Source organism: Dermacentor variabilis, chromosome 2, assembly GCF_050947875.1.
Source record: "Dermacentor variabilis isolate Ectoservices chromosome 2, ASM5094787v1, whole genome shotgun sequence".
Lineage (NCBI taxonomy): Eukaryota > Metazoa > Arthropoda > Arachnida > Ixodida > Ixodidae > Dermacentor > Dermacentor variabilis.
This window is the reverse complement of record NC_134569.1, coordinates 51,268,000-51,287,634: the sequence shown is the minus strand read 5'-3', so window position 1 is coordinate 51,287,634 and position 19,635 is coordinate 51,268,000. Positions and strand designations below refer to the sequence as shown.

At 49.2% G+C, this 19,635-nt stretch overlaps 2 protein-coding genes across 2 annotated transcripts; both read right to left on the bottom strand.

The window, feature by feature from the left end:
• Positions 1 to 771: 771 nt before the first annotated feature.
• Positions 772 to 4,639, bottom strand: LOC142571827 (uncharacterized). The gene is made up of 3 exons (XM_075680471.1): positions 4,180 to 4,639; positions 3,466 to 3,698; positions 772 to 1,361 (listed from the first exon to the last, which is right to left on the bottom strand). The coding sequence occupies exons 1-3, from the start codon at positions 4,180 to 4,182 to the stop codon at positions 971 to 973; spliced, it is 627 nt and encodes a 208-aa protein (XP_075536586.1). The 5' UTR covers positions 4,183 to 4,639; the 3' UTR covers positions 772 to 970.
• A 7,741-nt stretch (positions 4,640 to 12,380) lies between these two features.
• Positions 12,381 to 19,047, bottom strand: LOC142570316 (uncharacterized). Its single transcript, XM_075678708.1, has 5 exons — positions 18,694 to 19,047; positions 17,902 to 18,225; positions 15,279 to 15,485; positions 13,255 to 13,572; positions 12,381 to 12,524 (listed from the first exon to the last, which is right to left on the bottom strand). The coding sequence occupies exons 1-5, from the start codon at positions 18,796 to 18,798 to the stop codon at positions 12,381 to 12,383; spliced, it is 1,098 nt and encodes a 365-aa protein (XP_075534823.1). The 5' UTR covers positions 18,799 to 19,047.
• Between the last annotated feature and the right edge of the window lie 588 nt (positions 19,048 to 19,635).

The window sequence follows — 19,635 nt, the reverse complement described above, 5'->3', positions numbered from 1 at the left end:
AAAATTCATATTTGTTGACAAATGTCTGCAGAATATCATAGAAAAAAGTGTATAGTTCTGTTTTTGTAGACTGAAGTCGATAGACGTTTGTCTGTAGACATTCTATAGACTTCAGTCTACAAAATTGTACTGCATAACCATATACACTTTTTTCTACAAACACTCTGCGGACATTTGTCTACAAACGTGAATTTTCATTAATCTGTAGACAGTCTATAGACTCAGACTTTTTATAGACTAGTCTATAACAAGTGTATGGCCATAAGTCTATAGACTGGTCTATAGGAATATTCTATAAATAGTCTATAGACCTTTGTCTATAGACATTCTGTAGACTTCAATCTACAAAAGCAGAACTATAAGACACTTGTCTATAGACATGCTGCAGACAATTATCTACAAACATGAATTTTCATTAATCTATAGACATTCTATAGACGGTATATAGACTATCTATAGATTCAGACTTTTTATACACTAGTCTATAAAAAGTGTACGGCCATAAGTATGTAGACTGTCCATAGACAGTCTATAGAAAGTCTATAGACTCAGACTCTTTATAGACTAGTCTATAAAAAGTGTATGGCCATAAGTCTATAGACTAGTCTAAAGAAATGTCCATAGACAGTCTATAGCCTTCTAGACAAATGTCTATAGACTTTTCTATAAATTTTTTGTAAGGGTAGCGTGTGCTCCTGGGCCGTGTACCCTCCATGCAAGAACGCAGCTATATCCTGCAACTCTACTCGAGCACCGAGCATGCAGAGGCCGTTTATGCAACAAAAATTATTTATTAAATCTGCTTCTCATCGTGCAAACAACGAGGCACGTCCACGAGGAGAGAAAAAAAAAATGTTGAACACGCGGACAAAGAAAATTCACCGCATTCGACGACTTCTTCACTCGTGGTTGTCGTGGTCGACGCAGGTGCTGTTGCATGCGTCTATCGTGTCGAATTGGTTAGCACCGATTAAGCACTGGTAGCCCAAAAGCGTACTCGCGGTCGCCTCGAGGCACCTGCGAAACACAGAGTCCGCGCGCTGAAGCTATAGCTCCACGAAGCGCATTTTCGGCGCAGCGGTCCATCAGGCTTCGGGCGCGTCCCTGTAGATGTGACGCACCTGAAGCACCCGTCGTACCCGACCGCGGCGAAATAGGGGTACTTGAGCTGCCCGAAAGCGCAGACGTGCGGCTTGGGCTTGTGGCAGCACTGCAGTTTGTCCCGCGGCCGCAGGCAGCTTTCGCGGCACTGACGAGCGCTCGCGAACACCGAGCTGCCCCGGGCCGGGCACAGGCCCAGCGGGAAGCGCCACTCCTCGCATTTGGTGCCGTTCGAGAACCACATGCTGCTCGTTAACTCCCTGCACAGAACAATTTATGGCAATGATTGTGCTTCAAACTCCTCCATTCTCGACCCCTCCCTGATACCCCCTGCTCCCCCTCATTCTAATAAGCCACACTGACTGTCCTATGTTGCCACTGTCGTTGCAACCTACAAACACCCGCTTTTCAACGGACCTTTCTGTCAATCGGAAAGGCAGAAGTATTTCCCCACACCTGCTCAAACTTTCGACTACCACCCTGATGCTACCGGATGTTAGCATTCCTGGCTACGGGAGCCATATACAGAGAGTCTACAGTGCAGAGCAGTGAAGCGGTGCCCCAAGATTTCGGAGGCAATGTGACAAAGTGCGGCATGCGCTACTCGCTGCAAGATGAGGTGCTAGGCCACCTGTTGTACGAAATCGTTACTATACGTCGCCTAGGTAATTCGTTACAAAAAACCTTTTAGCACCGTGGAACAATTTGATTCCACGTCACCGAGGACGTTTAAAAGAAACAAACAATATATTGACGCTAGCATCACGTGACCACAGTCCTGCAACTGAGTTGCTGATCATGACTGAATCTAAATCCGCCATGGAAAACGCATATTCTGGTCAGGCATCAATGTGCATCCCACAGTGTGCGAAGCTTCATACTCGTGTGCTAATTTCATTACGGCATCAATTTAAGCATGAGATGCTTTTAGCTCCCGTTGTCGGTGACCGGCCTTCAAGTGACTTTGAGCCAAAAGCCAGAGCCGTTATCCGGGCGCCCAAAGGAGAACATCCGGCCAAGCTGAGAACGAGATCATCCGGGCAACCAGTCAAGACCATATTACACGCGCTTGTAACTTCCCAAACTTTCGAGTTCTTCCAAATGTTTGTTTACAATATCACTCAAGCTGTGACCTCTATAGTACGCTGAAGTATTTTTTTTCTCATTTCCAATAGCAATGTTCAAAAGGCAGATGCAGGGCAATAGATACTTGACTGTCATCTTTTGTCGCTGAGGCAGAGTTACCTGCGCTCTTTTCAACGCCAGCGGTGCGTGAGTTTCGCGGAGCGTTCGGCGCACCGGCAGTGTCCGGCAGTGTCCGGCAGCTTCCAAGCTGGTAGCGTGTAGGGAGCCTACATGCAAGCAGCTTGCGTGTAGGATACCTAGTAGCGTCCGGAGCACCCCGGATGGCTGTTTGAGCGAGACGATATACGTGCAATGAGGCTCCGTCTGTGACAGGAACCTATTGGGTCCATGTGGACCAGTGCACAGTATCGCGTGATACGGTGTAGTGTGGAGGGGTGTGCCGTTGCGAACGTGCACTACACTTATTTTAAGATTGTGGCTAGTACCCGCTGTGGTTGCTCAGTGGCTGAGGTACCCGCTGTGGTTGCTCAGTGGCTGAGGTGTTGGGCTGCTGAGCACGAGGTCGCGGGATCGGATCCAGGCCACGGCGGCCGCATTTCGATGGGGGCGAAAACACCCGTGTACTTAGATTTAGGTGCACGTTAAAGAACCCCAGGCAGTCAAAATTTCCGGAGTCCTCCACTACGGCATGCCTCATAATCAGTAGTTTTGGCACCCAAAATCCCATAATTTTTTAAGATTGTGGCTAGTATCATCTCCAACTCATCTGCTTTGCCGATCGCCATTTCATGCTTGCATCTATACTCTCGATTACAGAAGTTTTCTTTTCGTTATTTGTCACCTTTTCGACTTTATGGTACGTTTCATCGCGTCTGAGTGGGTTTTGTTGAGCTGCTGACGATGACGGTCGGCAGTGGCTAGTTATGTTGAGCCAAAGAGTGTGCAAGGCAACCAACCAGCCATCACTCGTGTCGTACGTCCGCGTCTTTTCGCGCGATGACAATAGAGTAAGACATGCTAAAGTTTCGCTTCAGACCTTTAGCGAGATATCGCTGGTGTCCCGCTCCAGTCTGGTAGAATGCTTTCGCATTAAAATTTGGTTCTTTACCGCTCGTGTTAAGCCTCTTCGAAATGCTTAACACGAGTGCCAAAGGGGAGCCTTCGAAATTTTCTAGTCTCTCACACCGAAACGCAGTTTCGACCGAACGTGTTCTGGAGCCACTTCAACAAGTGCATGTAGGTGTTACGCGTGCTAAACTACTTCCAAGGATGTCTCACCTGCTGCAGTGCGAGAACTCCGGCGTCGCCATGCACCGCCTGTGCGGCCTTGCGGCCTCCACACAGCGGCGACGGCACTCGTGCAGCGAAGAGAACCGGTTGGGGCTGCGGTTGCACACGTAGACAATTTCGGCCGAGACCGGTAGACAAGAGGCCAGCGTCGGATCAAAGTACGCACCACCCTTACGCTCGCTGCAGAAGGAAAACCGGAACTGGCCGCACCGAGGATCTGGCTGCAGAAGAACACGTTAATAATCACGAATCATGGCTGTAATCACGGACTGGTGCTTTCAGCGACGACGCTCAGCAGCTTTTCAGCGTAGAGCTAACGTGAGGCGGTTAGGGCGCCGAGAGGCGGGGAGCGCTGCCTAGAGCTACGGCCACAATATTCCCCCCTCTTCCCCCTACCCCTTCCACTAAGCCTATACATCGTTCCTCTCTGCATATATGCGCACGTTTATAGTTATAGACCTTGCTTTTCGACGCTAGGACTATACCGGTCAATCAAAACAATGCTAAAATATGTTCACTGAGTTGTATAAAGGTCACAAACTGGTCTAGCTGATTCTATTGTAGAGAATCAGCTACAAGCACAAAAACACGAGCGAGAGCAACGCATCAGTGCGTTCTCCTTATCATGCTGGTGCGCGTATATAGACTTTCCGTTATAGCGCGACGCATATGGTGCCAACGGCCCCGGAACACCAAACGCACCATCACCTTTTCCGGATTAGCGCCGAGATCGAGTCCTTTGCCCCCACTCTCTCCCCAGTGGACGGGCTCGTCCTCGAAGCTATACTTGATCTGCGGTTTCGGGGCAGGCCCAACCTCCCGCTCGCCGCTCACGACGACGGCATGGTCGCCGGCGTCGAGTGTGCTGGCGGTGCCCGTTTCGTCTTCCAGGAAGGCGGCCGAGCCGGCCAACAGCACGCTGAAGGCGAAGGCCGCGGTGGCCAACAGCGCGAAAATTCCCACCGTGGCAGCCAGCGAGAGCTGCAGCAACGAGCGCCGGGGCCGGTAGCCGACGTCGGAGTCCGCGGGCCCTGCGGCGAGCTGAACGCCGCTGCCGTCGGACGACGCCGTCTTGGTGGACGTCGCGTCCTGCAGGGACGAGGCGGTCGACGAGGAGCGAGCGTCCCCGAGAGAGGACAGCTCGGTCGACGAAGGTCTGAGACGCCGTTAGAACGCGACTCGCATGGCGAAGCTTCTTTCTCGGTATTCTTTGCCGCTCGCGCGTGGCACGCGCCTGGCTGCTGGGCACGCTCTGACGATCATTCGTGGCAGGCGCCCACAATCGAGGGTGCATGAGCCAATAATCGGGTGCTTTCGCGCGCAGGCAATGACTTCAGAAAAAAATGATCTTGAAAATGTAAAAGTGCAACTAAAGAGTAGTGTGTAATTGATCAGAAGTGAGGTATGCCTAATGGTCCCGATTACGTGTAAAACAAATAAAAGAAAATTCAGTTAACAACTTAAATAGAAGGAATTTTGAAATATTATAGACCAAGGCTAAGAAAGTAATAATATTCATGGTTGAATTTTGTTGCCTGAATGAAATCACACATCACGTCAACCACAAGTCGCTAGTCCGCTGGGTACGAATGGAATGTATATGGCAGCATTGCAAGTTGTTTGTAAGGTGAAGCCCGAGACCGGTGCCTCCAGCCGCAGAAATGCAAGTTAGAACGTTCTTTGGAAGCCTACGCTATTTGGAAGCCTACGCTGCTTACGAGGTTCACACGTTGCACTTGGAAGCCTACGCGGTTCACACGCTGCACTTCAGTCCTGCCCATGCATCGTGCGATTAAAACATGATGATGACATAAATTACAATAATAATGACAGCATAGATCGAAACCGAAAGAAAGGCTACAGAAAGTCAAAGTTCGCCCCCCTCCCCATTTTTTGCGTGTGCGTGCGGTGTGTGTGCGGGGGGGGGGGGGGTCGAGGGGGCGGTTCTCCGCGCCCTTGCGGATGCTTAAACCTACAGGAGTCGCTTGGGAATTAGAGCCCCATCAAACGATCAACCAAAAGAATCGTAACAAACAATTTGCCCCGGAATGTTGTTCTGAAACGTCCACTTTCTTCCACCAACATCACGGTGCAGGTGTCCACCATCGTGTGAAAATTAGGAAGGTTTTCCTTGATGATGTCGAACCCTTTAAATAATAACTATTTACCTCCTCGCCCTTGTCGATAGCAGCTCATCCGCCACTGTGGTTAGCGGTTATGGTGTTGCACTGCTAAGCACTAGGTCGCGGGATCAAATCCCGGCCGCGACAACCACATTTCGGTGGGGGCGAAATGCAAAAAGCTCTCCCGTAATCAAGAGTAGATGTAAGCATGAAATGGCTACCGGCAGAACAGATTGGTTGGAGATGATACTAGCCACAATATTAAAATGGGTGTAGTGCATGTGCGCGACGGCACACCCCACCGCACCACGCCATACTGTGCAATGGTTGTGCAATGCATACTGTGCATATGACGCAATAGTTTCCTGTCACAGACAGAACTTCATTGCACGTCAGGGTCGAACAGCCGTCCGCGGTGCGCCGGACGCAGGCTCTATAGGCGCTACCGACTTGGACGCTGCTGGAGGCTGCCGGCGCTGCCGGCGCGCCAGACGCTCCGCGGACCACACGCACCGCTGGAGTTGAAAACACCGCAGGAAACACCTGCTTCGATGTGGACCACCCCCAGGTCGGCCGCCAGATGTAGAAAGTTGGATCTTGGGGCCCCACCACCGGACATTGCTGGACTTCCTCCGCGAATCCGGAGTGTATCTACATGTTTAAATATTCCTTTATGCCAGAAGGCACGCTGTCGCAATAAATTAAAAAAAAAACTGTCTCAGCACCAAAAGATGAGGACCTTTTGACCATAGAGTTTCCTTCTATGTTTTTGAACGTCGCTATTGGAAATGACAAATAAAACTTCAGCCTACTAGAAGTTACAGCTTGAGTGATATTGTGAACAAACATTTGGAAGAACTCCGAAGCAATATTTTTTGTAACTTGTTTTGGTAACTAGCGTATGCAATGCGGTCTTGACTGGCTGTCCGGATGATCTCGTTGTTTCCTCGCAACTTCCCCGGATGTTCTCGTTTGCCCGGATATCGTCCGAAGAACGGCTCTGCTCTGGCTTTTGGTTCAAGGTCACTTGAAGGCCGCCCACTATAGGCGCTAAAAGCGTGCTAAAATCATTTCATGCTTAAAAATGCCCGTGTACCGTGCATAGTGTACACGTTTAAGTACCCCAGGTGGTCAAAATTAATCCGGAGTCCCACACGTACTGCACCGTGCCTCATGATCGTATTGTGGTTTTGGAACGTAGAACGCTACAATTTAGTTTTTATAACGAAACTGTTAAGGACTACTTTCCCCACTACCATGTACGCGTGTAGAAAAAAAAAATCCCGAAGAGAGTACAATACCGGGCTGACCCTCGGCGGAGGTGCAGTTCGCCATTAAGGGGCCCGCACGGACAGCTTCACTGGTCATCCTTCTTTCCAGAGTGGAAATGTACTGAGCTTTTTTTTTTTTTCAATAGAAGCTCGCTTAGAGAAGAGCGCGAGTCTGGCGCTTTCATTTTCATTACCATGCCCTTTTCGTGAAAAGTCGGAGGCCCCTATAATACTAGAGCTTGTACTGTATTGTTTCGGTCGTTGTGCAATAGGTCTCTTGAGGTTGGTTAGCTTGTCGGTTTCAAGCCAGAGGTTATCCGGTTGCGGGTGCCATGCCGTTGTCGTCGTTAGTGTCGACATGGCCGTCGTCATTGTCGTTTTTAGGCTGCGCGCTACCGTACTTGCTGCCGTTTTAATGACTTCTTCAGAGTTGCTTTCTATTTCCCTCTGTCAGAACGTGTCTGGCACATTAGGAAATAAAGTAACGGCACAATTTGGCTTGCGCCCCATTCTGCGGTCATATTTCCTTTGACGTGATCACAATCTGTAGACGACGATTTGTCACATTCGGCTATTCGCGCAAGATTAAGAGTGAATTGCGCTACAAAGAAAATAAAATTCAGCATTATGTGCACACTCTATCTTCGAGTAAGAATGAATGAATGAATTTTTTTTCGGATTGCTCCAGGCGTAATTGGGTGGAATGGAAGGAAGCGAATATTCGAAAAGGCGTCAGAATCTAGGGCATCGCACAGTGACGTCAATGCTTCCGTATAAGTTTGGCAGTAGAAGAGATTTGAGTCCCAAGGACGACATTTTCGACTAACGTGGAATGTTGTTCCTTCTTTTCGTTGTTACGTGCTTTTCTTACGTTTTCGTGTTTTTTTTTTCGAAAGGAGCAGGTAAGTTTCCATAAGACCTATCTACAATTAAGTACATCCTCAGTGAGTGTGCGCCCGCCTCTTACATCAATCGGCAGGTGCCGTTTTTCTATAAGTCTACGCGCAGACCCCACGCGTGCCCTGTGTACTTGGCGTTCTTTGTAACGTCCATTTAGCGGTAATATGTTCAGCTAACCAAACTTATTTCATTTCTTTCTAGCTCCCTTTTAAGGCGAGAGCTATTAACTTTGTTGTGCAAGCGGTTCCTTGTCCTTGCCGTCATCGCTGGTGACGCGTCACGGCAGGGAAGTTGCCCGGATGTGCTGCGCGAAGAGTCGCCGGAGCAAGGGTTTCAGGTAGATGTAGACGTAGGTGTCTCCTGGTGGAGCGAAGCTTTCCTTGCCTATGCTCAGGCTTCCCCGCGGATTTCCTACCCGTCCGTCGGTCGGTTTTTTACCGTGAAAGAGGGCCGACCAAGGAGAAAGTGCAATAGTAAATAATTATAACACAGTGCTGCAGAAGTAAGACAGACACGCAACGTTAACACGAACGCAGACGATGAAGCGCTCCGCCCGCTTCATCGTATTAGTGCTTCATGGTCGGTGATCGTGTTCACGTTTAACTCTGCAGCGCTGTATTCTAACGTACGATTCCAACTAGTCCCAACGTAAGCGTTAATCAATCTACTAATAAACTGCGCTGATTCCAGAAATGATAAATTCAAAACCGGGCCGCTCGCAGAGAGAATGTAATCAGCAAAATGGGCCGATCACGGAGAGAATATCATCAGAACGAGGTATTTCCCGGAGACTGCGTTATCAAAGATGGTGACCTGTTGGGGGCGCGTCCTTACACCAGTGAGCGATGTGTGTCTTCAAAAGGATTGTGATATCGTTTGTAATGCAAGCCGATCGCGCAAGCAGTGCAACCTTCGTAATCCTGACAAGGCTGTTGAATTACATTTTCTCAACTGTACCATGAATAACTACACCTTCTGTTCCTCTTCCTCCGGGTTCGGCGTCTCACAGAGTAGACGCAGCGGGGTGGTCTTCCTGCACTGATGTGGTGCAGAAAGGGAAAGCATCACCATCGTCATCAGCAGCAGCAGCTTATTTTAGGTCCACTGCAGGGCGAAGGCCTCTCCCGGAGAACTCCAGTTACTCCTGTACTGCGCCAACCAATTCCTACCTGCGCCTGCGAATTTCCTAATTTCGTCACCCTACCTAGTTTTCCGCCGTCTTCGACTGCGCTTCCCTTCTCCTAGCACCCACTCTGTCACTCTAATGGTCCCCCGTTCATCTAATTTACGCATTACTTGTCCTGCCCAGCTCCATTTTTTTCTCTTAATGTCAGAACATCGGCTATCCCCGTTTGCTCTCTAATCCACACCGCTCTCTTCCTGTCTCTTAAAATTACTCATCAAGAACACACAAAGATCAACGGACACCTAGCCAGATTCATTCAGCGGGAAGTCTCCGCGATAACGTGGGTCAGTTAATTAGGTCGATTCATTGGTCAAGTGTTCGGTCAGAAGCGTTGCAGCGTTAAACATGCATCGCTGTTTCATAGTTCCCTGTACACGCGCCTATAGTCACAATGTATTACTCAACACTCTCGAAAAGTCACATTAGTCTGCAAGTGATCGCTGCATCAATGAGCACACCATGAGACCACGTGAACCTGTTTTTTCATTCAAACAACAGGTGTAAAATTAGGAGCATCGTGTTTCTTTACGCATAGCATTTAATTCAAACAATTTGAGAAGGCTTCGTTAAACTTAGATAAGTACGTTAAATCTACCGGATTTTTTTTTTCTCTCTTAATGTCCGTGATGGCAAAATGGGGGTGGATGTGAATAGTTTCTATACAACACTATTACACAGTTACAGCATGATATGTCATTCGATCGTTATCACCGGAGCAACAGATGCGGAAAGAGGGCATCCGAACCCAAACATCGTGATGGTTGTCACTGCTGATGCACTGCCAGGAAACTAAGCTAAGAGCAAGAAACCGCTCTTCCGACCCTTTGCATCTCCCCCCCACCCCCCTACTTTCTTTCTTCAGCGGCCAAGCACTTCTGATGCCCCTGCACTTGCTTGCAAAATTAATATTTCCCAAGCCACCTCAATTGTAACAAAGGTTACGGTCGACGAGGTAACATTGTGATGGCTGCCACTGCCTAAATCCCTGCACTGCTTTATTCAACAATGCTTAAATTCCCGCTCGACCGTTTTACAACCTATCACTCGTTCACGGCCTCGAATTTTAAACTTCACCGCGACGTCCGCTCAATCCTCGACTGCCCATACGTTGGTGAACAAAGGTGGGTGTTCTCATCCTGTACTTTACTTTTCTTTAATACATCCTTTGTCGAGAATACACAAGCGAAGCAATGAAATACGTAGATTAAGCGGCGCGTCTAGATTAAAGAAACTACGGTATTTGCGCTAGATTAACTCTCAAGCATGGCAGAGACCTCAAGACTGATTTAAAGTAAATTTACGCAAAGAGGTGCACGTTTTCATTAGTAAAACCTACGCAGAAAGCACAGGCGAATAGGAGCCTTGTGGAGCTTAAGTTTAAGCTCTCGCGCCAGATGAGGTAATAAAAAGAACACGTGTCTTTTTTATGTTCTTCTTTTTTCGTGCACTCTAAGATCGACGTGTGGTTGCATAAGCAAGCTTGCCCAGTTGGGAAAGAGACAGCAAAAATAAGAGGAGAAATACGAGGAAAATGTAAGCGTTCTAGTTAAGGCAGCGAAGCAAAATTCGGTTAAAATTTCACGCAGAGGGGCGGACATTGGATTAACTACATCTACAAAAAGCCCTGCGTTCCCAAAGCAGCTCAAGCTAGAGTATCCTACTGCCTGAAACCAAGATAGAGTAATTCATTAAAACATTTTTATATTTGAGTAATTGATTCTGCACGCTGTCCCGTATTTTGAAATCGCTAAGCAAGCAGTTCCTTCGCTAACGTGCGATCTAATAAATTAAAATGGCCGTAGCGTTAATGTATTGCAGAACAGCATTGTAGGTTAAAGGAACAAACGTGATCAACTGTTTTTACTCGAGGTTGGCGGGAAGCAGCAGCTATGAGCACGTCACGTAGCACAGGTAACTCTAGTACAGGTCCAGTACAGTAGCCCAACGAGTGCCGAAGGAAGAAATGCATTCGAGGATGTCACATCAAAGGAAGTCACTATACGAGGAAATTTGAAGTCAGTACGTTACACATATTATCTCACTGCCCATTTTTTACTTGCGAGTGCCTGTCAAATCGGTTCTTATCCCGTCATTTTTGTTCTGCAGATTTTTCTTCTCGCGATCCCAGTCTACTGCGACTACTTCGCTTGGGCACTGAGACGTATACTCCTTCCAAGAGCCCGAGTGCCATAAACAAATCCTGGTTCCCTCGTTGGCTACTAATCCACCAATTGGTTTCTTCATGCGAACAGTAAGCGCACAAAGAATGTTTTTCGCATAGCGCTACGAGTACAAGGCCCCTCGAGTCAATGCTATGCCGCAAACGATAAAACTGAATGACAAAGGTTTCTGCAAGAACTCTTGACGCCAGGAGCGGGCGAATATTCATATGCGTATCGAATACTTTTGTCCTTAATAGTATTTCACTTGACAATTTTAAATTTCCTTCGACATTCGTTAAATTAAAATTAAACTATGGGGTTTTACGTGCCAGAACCACGATCTGATTATGAGGCATGCCGTAGAGGGAGTTTTCTGAAATTTGGACCACCTGGTGTACTTGCACCTAAATGCAAGTACACGCGTGTTTTGCATTTCGTCGCCATCGAAATGCGGCCACCGTGGCCGGGATTCGATCCCATGACATCGATCCCGATAGCGCGACCTCGCAACCACGGCGGGTTAATCGATTGAGACCGAATGTACTAGACTTTAATAAGAGCCACACACATAGTCCACCCGCTCCTTCAAGCTCATGTAAGCCAATGAGAAACTTTGGAGAACGTTTACTTTTTGTTGCTGTTGCCGTCGTCGTCCTCACTGTTGCGTATACCCGTCGTGGGAGATTGGCCATGCATTAGGTGGTTAAATTAGGTGTAGAAAAACAAGGGAGTTAATTTCAACGTTGGAGCTGAAAAATTGAAATTTTTATTTGTGGGAAAAAAGCATTGAGAGCAAGACTGGGCATATAATAAATCTAATTACAAAAAAGCTATGGTGGTGAAGGGGGGCGATCAGCCTAACATGGTAACTGATTGGTTTCAATTGGGTAATTTGTATTGCCAAGCAAACATTTCTGTGGCTGAACCCAATAATAAAGGCCGCAAATGACAGGATCACGGGCACTGATAAATTAAGGCCAATATTGCGAAGCGGGATTTCCAGTAATCGTTTTCTTATAACAGAAAAAACCTGCTCGTTTTAAACCTTCACAGACTTGCTTCGTCACCTTCCATCTCCATATACACTTAAAAGCAGAAAAATATTAAGTATTCAAATCAAAGCCCTTACTTTCTTTAATATTCATATTCGATGCGTAAACTTCACTGATCGTACACATATACTTGAAACACAAACGAGCAATACACACCAAATGACTCTTGTGTTCACTGTTACTGACGAAATTCGAAAAAGAAAGCTTTATCACGAAATGAGACAAGCGCGGGCGCATGTTCGGTAGCTGTGGAACATGTTGGGACCTAGCAGACAGAGCTTTTCTGCTGGGTCCACCGTCAGGCACTCGAAATGTCCATTCTTGTTCACGGCAGAGAATACCGGGAAGTTGACCTGCAACAGTGAAAAGAAAGACCTCCACCTTCAACGTTTGGCATTCCTGATAGAAGGCTACATAACGCAAGAGGGCAGGATAGGCAATCAGTCTATCTGAGAGCCAGAACCAGCACAGCTGGTATAAAGTGAACACACTCTACGTGGAGTAATGTAATAAACTGCGAATTATTGTAGCAGTACCGGAAACACTACAATAACTCCAAGAGTGGCACGTCCGAGTTTACGCATGCTGTGCGCAGTGGATCGAAACACCGGAGTCGAAACTTTTGTTGTCTCGCCGAAGGCCTATTTTCATTCTTGCTTCGTAGACTGCAATGCATAATAAAAGCCTCGGATAGAAACCTGTAGTTATTAGTTCCTTGCAACGTTTTGTTCCTTGTTTCGGGAACAAATTTCCAAAGGTTAAGTGAAATTTATATTCAGGATGCCACAGTAAGCCCACGCCCCCTTTTTTTCTGGATCTGCCAGTGGGCAGAGCCCACTTGCGTTGCTTGCGCGGCCGGGAGTCCTAAAGCTCCTCTACCGAGCTTCTCACCCACATGGCCGAAAGCCTTCTGGTCGAGCTTTGCTAAGGCCCAATGCATTAAAGCAGTTGCAAAAATCATGCATGACATACAACCCCATTGCACCAAAAGTACTAAGAAAGTCAACAAGAAGCAAAAAAAAAGGCTCAGCCAAGTTTCTTCCATATAACAACTTTGTAAGCGAAAGTAAAGTGAACGCATACATATAAAAGGAAGAATGCACGCTCAGCGCCACCTGGGGGAAAGCCCCCGCGGCTTTCATCGACACGTGCCTGGTACTCGCCGCATCGCTGGCCGACGGGGTACTCCCGGCAGCCGGGCGCGTTGTGCTGCACGCAGTCGAGCACGCACTGCTGCATGCTCTGGAAGAGGCGCAGCCGAACGTTGACGCAGCTGCCCTCCGGGAAGCCCCACTCGACGCAGCTGCCGTTGGCCGGGTAGAACCAGCGCCGCTTGACGTGCTCTCGGTTGCACGGCACCAGCCGCGCCGGCTCCCGGCACTCGGCTCGAGCGCCCTGACCCTGGTGGAGAGAGCGGTTCGAACCCCCTGCACTTCCCGTGCGATAACAGCGCGGGTTCGTGTCACACAGAGATCTCAGCTGCGAATTAAGTACCCTCAGACTCGTAGCGCACGCCCGCGCCATCAATTAGGGCATATGATGTTTCCAATAACGTCCGCCCTAAAATTTTATTTTCATCCAAGACGTGGTTTACCTTCGCGATTACCTCGAAGTATGGCGATTATCTTTTTTTGCCCTTTGTTGTGCGCCTGACGCAAGCTATACTCTGCCAGGCTTCGATGTCGCTGTGTTTATGACAACCTGAAGCCACGCCACGCACTGGGGTGCTTCAAAGCTCAGGGAGTGCTACAGATTCGCTGCATCAAAGCGGAGACCGATCACCTGAGACTAGATTGAGCTATCGATGTCGCTGTGTCTTTCGCACTCTACAAAGGTTGCTGGCATAGAGTTTCTCACCTAGAGGGAAAGCTGGCACTGCTGCGCTGTGGTATGCATGAGAATGCCGGTATATTGTGACATCATTCTCGGAGAGCCAGGCAAGCACCGTTCCGTCTGTCACAATGATTCATTTTCTACTAAAACTGCAAGTAAAAAGCTGTTTTAGATTTATTCTAAAACAAAAACATGTTTTGTTTAACTATAAGAACTTGTTATCGCATGTACAATTATATATACGTAAAAAGTATCACCGGGCCGCTAAAGTTGGAGGACAGACGACAAGATTCGCGCTCGCTTTGAAACAGTTTGTCTATTCTTGCTTTTCTTCCCTAAGTCATGCATTTTAGGTGAGTAAAGATGCAATTTGCGTGAATGGAAACACTTTATGAAGATTTTACTTTAAGAACGCGTTATTTGTGTAGCCATATCCACGTTTTAGACGAAGCCTCTTACAACACCAGCCAGCACAAGCCTCGCAGACCCATATACCGTCAATCCCATGACGGCAAAGCGCCCCTTAAGAAACTCCCATAGACGGTGGCGCCAGATTTCCCTCTAGGTGTTATAGTGAGAAACTCTATGGCTGGCAGGGCTCAGACTACGTCACTTCCGCTAAATTAAAACATGCGCGAAATTAAATGGCCATGGTCGCAATCGCCCGCCCCTTTTTCTACTGCAGCTAATCGTGGTATATACAAATCAGTTTCCTTTTTCAGGCGCACAATAAAAAAAATTAAATTATGGGGTTTTACGTGCTAAAACCACTTTCTGATTATGAGGCACGCCGTAGTGGAGGACTCCGGAAATTTTGACCACCTGGGGTTCTTTAACGTGCACCTAAATCTAAGTACACGGGTGTTTTCGCATTTTGCCTCCATCGAAATGCGGCCTCCGTAGCCGGGATACGATTCCGCGACTCCGTGCTCAGCAGCCCAACACCATAGCCACTAAGCAACCACAGCGGGTACACAATAAACGGAGCACGTACGAAATCCATACATGAAGTGCGTTTGCTATAAGGCATGACAAAAAAAAATTAAAGAACGTCGTTTAGACAAAGGACAGGAGCCACTTGTTTCTTGGTAGAGTTGACTGCCACGGCAGGGACGTCAGCGGATGTTAACTCGAATCAATCGCACACCGCGGTCAATATACGTGGACAAAAAGCAAGGGCTAGTGCGTCCTATTTGCGAACTCGCAAACTCTCGACAATAGACCGACTCTCCAACGCGGCAAACGCGGCGGCGTCCTGAGCGGCGCGTGCTCACCTGGCAGGCGCCGCGGCAGTGGCCCAGCGAGCGGAAGCGGTTGGGGCCCTCCAGGCACCCAGGCGGCGGCACGCTCACAGGCGTCAAGCAGCGGCGGCCGTCGAAGAAGAACGCCGGCCACCGACTCGTCTTCCCGGAGCACGGCGTCATGTGGACGGGATCCAGGCAGCGGGGCTCCATTTGCCGCTGTTCGAGGGCCGTCGCCAACTGTGGACCATATCACATATTGCACTCGCATATTCAAGTGCAAAAAATAACAATAATTAAAGTAAACAAGGCGTGTCTTGAAGGAATATACTGCGGAGTGCTCAAGCGAGGTGATTCGCGAACCGAAACTTATTTTTCATTAGCGGCCGGCTACTGTAAGGCAGTCATCATCACGCAAATCTCTAAATACGTACAGCCGCCCTGATTTTTAATAATATAGCGCGAGCGTCGACTGAACTGCTGGTGAGCGCCTTATAACGGCGATAAGCGTGCAACAAGAGCGTGCAACAAGGCGAGTGCAACAAGGCAACAAGGCTCGTGCGCGAACTCTCGCCTTGTTGCACGCTTATCGCCGTTATAAGGCGCTCACCAGCAGTTCAGTCGACGCTCGCGCTATATTATTAAATATCAGGGCGGCTGTACAGCACTATTGTGCTAACTCTTGCGGAGCTATACGTAGTTCGCACGAAATTTCACGTCTGCCATTCTCAGAAACAAGACCAGCGCTTCTTATAGGTGAAGAAAACCATGTTAAAGAGCAGTCAGTGGCATTGAGATTTGCATCTTCGTGTTTTGAACAATATTCTCTTCAACAGTGCCTGTTTGGTAAACCTTACAGACATGGTGCTTTTTCCCAGCTAGTGTAAATGAAGGTGCTAAAGGTGCCGGCTTTGCACCGCGGGCTAAATCGTGCCATGGGTGAATATAAACTGCCTGTCGACAAATTATATCCATTGTATGAAGTTGTACGAGTGTTGTGAGGATTGGGAGGTCAATCCCATCGCTCGTAATCAGTTGTCAAGATTGGACTCGGGCACAAATTAGAAAGTAGCTGGCCCATGCCGTCTTCCAACTTATCCACGCTGAGGACGTTGTTGAAGGGAAGGACTGCATCTCATCCAGAACGAGGAATATGGGCTTATTTACAGTATCTACATCAGGACGTTGCAGTTCATCAGTTTAGCATGACTGCGAGAGAAAGTACACTAAGCAGCCGCACAACAGCGGTTTATGAACACTCGGTCCTCCTTCGATCCCAAGGTGAGGGAACGTTCGACCAGTCATCGTAAACGAGTAGCCTCTCTGCCGGAGGGATACACACACACTCACACACACACTTCCTCACAGGTTCACGACCCCCACCGACGTCAGACGGTCTTCGCAAAGCTCGGGGCTTACGTCAGGAAAAGCGCCTTTTATTCCCCGAGCTGACCCCGCAGCGCGGCCACCGGTTGTCCATTGTCTTGAACGGCGCGTGGGAAGGGGTCTCCAACTACGTTCCCTCGGGCACTCCCCCGCTCGCGGCAGACCAGGTCGGCGGTGGCGCGTGCAGTCATAAAGCCTGGTTCGGGGAACTCATCTCGGCTCCCGCGACGGAGAGGCGAGGACGCGGCATTGTCCTCCGCACACAGTAGATTTAGTGACGCCGTTTGGCTAGAGCGTAACGGTGACTTTCCAAGAAAAGTTGATGCCGCTGTCGCAACTGGCTGGCAAAACTTGCACCTCAGCGGGCCGTTCTTAACAGTGTGAACAGGCCACAGGCCGCTAGAGCTGTTGTAGGCGTACGACCTGCATGGTTGCTTTCATAGGTAGTATAGTGGGCCCGGTGAAAATGCTTCCGTAAATAAAGGACGGACAGGAAAAAAAGAACGGACGAAGCACTGTCCGTTTTCTTCTTCTCGTCCTATTACATGAGCTGATTTAACTTCAACACGTGCAACCGGCCCAAGTTAGTACTTTCTTGCATTTCATACTGCCCTAATCTCCCTCAAGGACGTCGCCGCGCTGACAGTCTGCAGTCTGTCAGTTTCGGCTTCATGCGAGCAAACCTGTGCAGCTCTGTAAAATGCACCTGTAAATGCTTCCGTCCAGATTCAAGAGCTCACTATCCGGTGCCTAGAGCTGCTTTTTTTCGGCGACATGCGACCATGTCCCTCCAGCTCCCGTGCTTCACGCGGTATGCTTATATAAATGCATGTGGCACCTAATGTTACTAGCTGATTACTTAGCCACTTTTCAAACTCCACCGCGAATCTCCACGAAGCCTGAGCCCTTTTCTTTGATTGCCGCCACAGTCGGCTAAATTCCTTCGCACGCGTCGCCAAGCAGCAGACAACCAAGTACGGTAAAGTGCAGCTTGACTTCCCGAGTTTGAAAGCGCGCGAACGAGATCTCGCGGATCGCGGATGTGCACGAGGTCGTCGCGTCGGCTCATCTTCAGCAGGGTATATATAGCCTCTGCTGCGCTTCTAGATGCAGGCTGCAGGAGATAAGCCGGAAATAATCAGATCGGATTTAACGCTCAGCCTTTCATTTGGCACTGCTATATATGTCCACGACGACTTCAGGGCAAGCCATCGATCCCTGACGTGCGAGACCTCGGTCGCATAGGCTTGAAGAGGAACTCGAGACCCACCGTGTCGTTGCCGCTGTCATCTTCGCTGGCCGCAAGTTGCGTGTAGGTGCCGGTGTCCACGGGCTCTCCGCTCTCCGCGACGGCGGCTGGCATCGCGCCCGCAGGCCGCGAAGCTGCCGCCGACTCGGCCGACGGGGCCCGCTCCACTGCTGGCGCCGCTTGCACCAGCGGGGCGGCGGACGCCGGCATCGACAGGTAATCCTCCTCCTGCGGCCCCGTGCTCGCCGTCTCGGCCGTGAACGCCGGCGTCCCGTACATGTGCACCAGATTGAGCGCAAGCGCGCATCCGAGCACCGCCACCGCGGAGACCAGGAACACGATAACCTGTCCGCCGAACCACAAATCGCGGTGTTTCAGCGTTACCGGGAACGAAAACTCGAGAAGTAGCGCCGGTAGTGACGTTGGTGACATCGGATGACGCTGTGTTTAGTGAACCAGGAATGAGCAATGTTGTCCTGTATATAGTATCATTCTTGTTGCAGCGAAAACAGGAAGTATTATAGGAAGTTTTCATCGCTGCGAGAACCTTTGTGCCAAGGATAACTACCGAACGTAATAAGGGGACCGCGTGGATTAGTTGAACTGTCATTCGGCAGTCTCCTTTTTTCACGTCCGAAGACACGCTGCACTTGACGCGTGTTTTGAACGGATCTAATTGATCATTTCTGACATTATTTGGGAATTGAGGCTTCGTGCAATATTTCTGTGTCACTTTGTGTCAGTACACTCATTAGTCCTTGTAACAGCCTAAACTGATACGGCGTCGCTGTTCATCGTGTCCAAGATTCTCACCTTCTTGCTGGTCAGGCGGAAGCCGACGGACGAAGTAGTGGGCAAGCTTGCCATTCGCACATGCCTGGGAGAGTCCTCCTCTGCGATCAGCTGCTGCTGCTCCATGGCGCGATATCACTTGTCGAGGATCGGCGCTGTTCGCGACGTGTCCACTACACGCAAGATGGCTACAGAATCTAACGGCAGCAACGGATGGCTCGTGGATTCCGCGCTCGCGTGCTTCGACCACCCAGCAGCTCGCGCCGGCGTGCACGCTTGCCAGCATTTTTCTTCGTCTTCGGCGTAGAAGCACGCAAGTTTACCACGATACCCGTGAATCTAAGATGCCAAACTGCACAATTCGTATATTTAGCATATTCTTGCTATCCCGTGGGCTCAGCTACAAAAAAAAAAGATTGAATAAGTGAACACCGTGCTGTGACACGTGAGCATGACGTGGCTGTGGAGATGCGAAGATATCCCCCGCCTCACAATACACTCACTCAAGAACAGGCAGTTTACTGGCGAAAGCTGCAGACAGGAACTTTCCCAAATTTGCATAAACTATACAAAATGTTCCCAGGTCAATACAGGGACACATGCCCGTGGTGTGGCGCAATACCCACACTTTATCACATCACATGGGAGTGCAATACGAATAAGGCATTCCACAAAATAGAAAATCCGAGTGCGGAGCAGTGGGAGAGCGTGCTCTCCAGCGGCGACCCTAGCCTCCAACGGAGGCTGGTGGATCATGCCCGACGAGCAGCCACGCTCAGTGGTGCCCTGGAATAGGGGCGCCAACCATGCAGGCCGGAGATCTTCATCAACCAATAGACGATCAAGACATCCGGCCCGACCGCTGAATTACTCTTTCTAGGGCAATAAAGTTTACTTCCTCCTCCTCCTCCTCCACAAGAGAGAGAAATGAGATGGGGAAAAGTAAGGTTTTAAAGGGGCCAT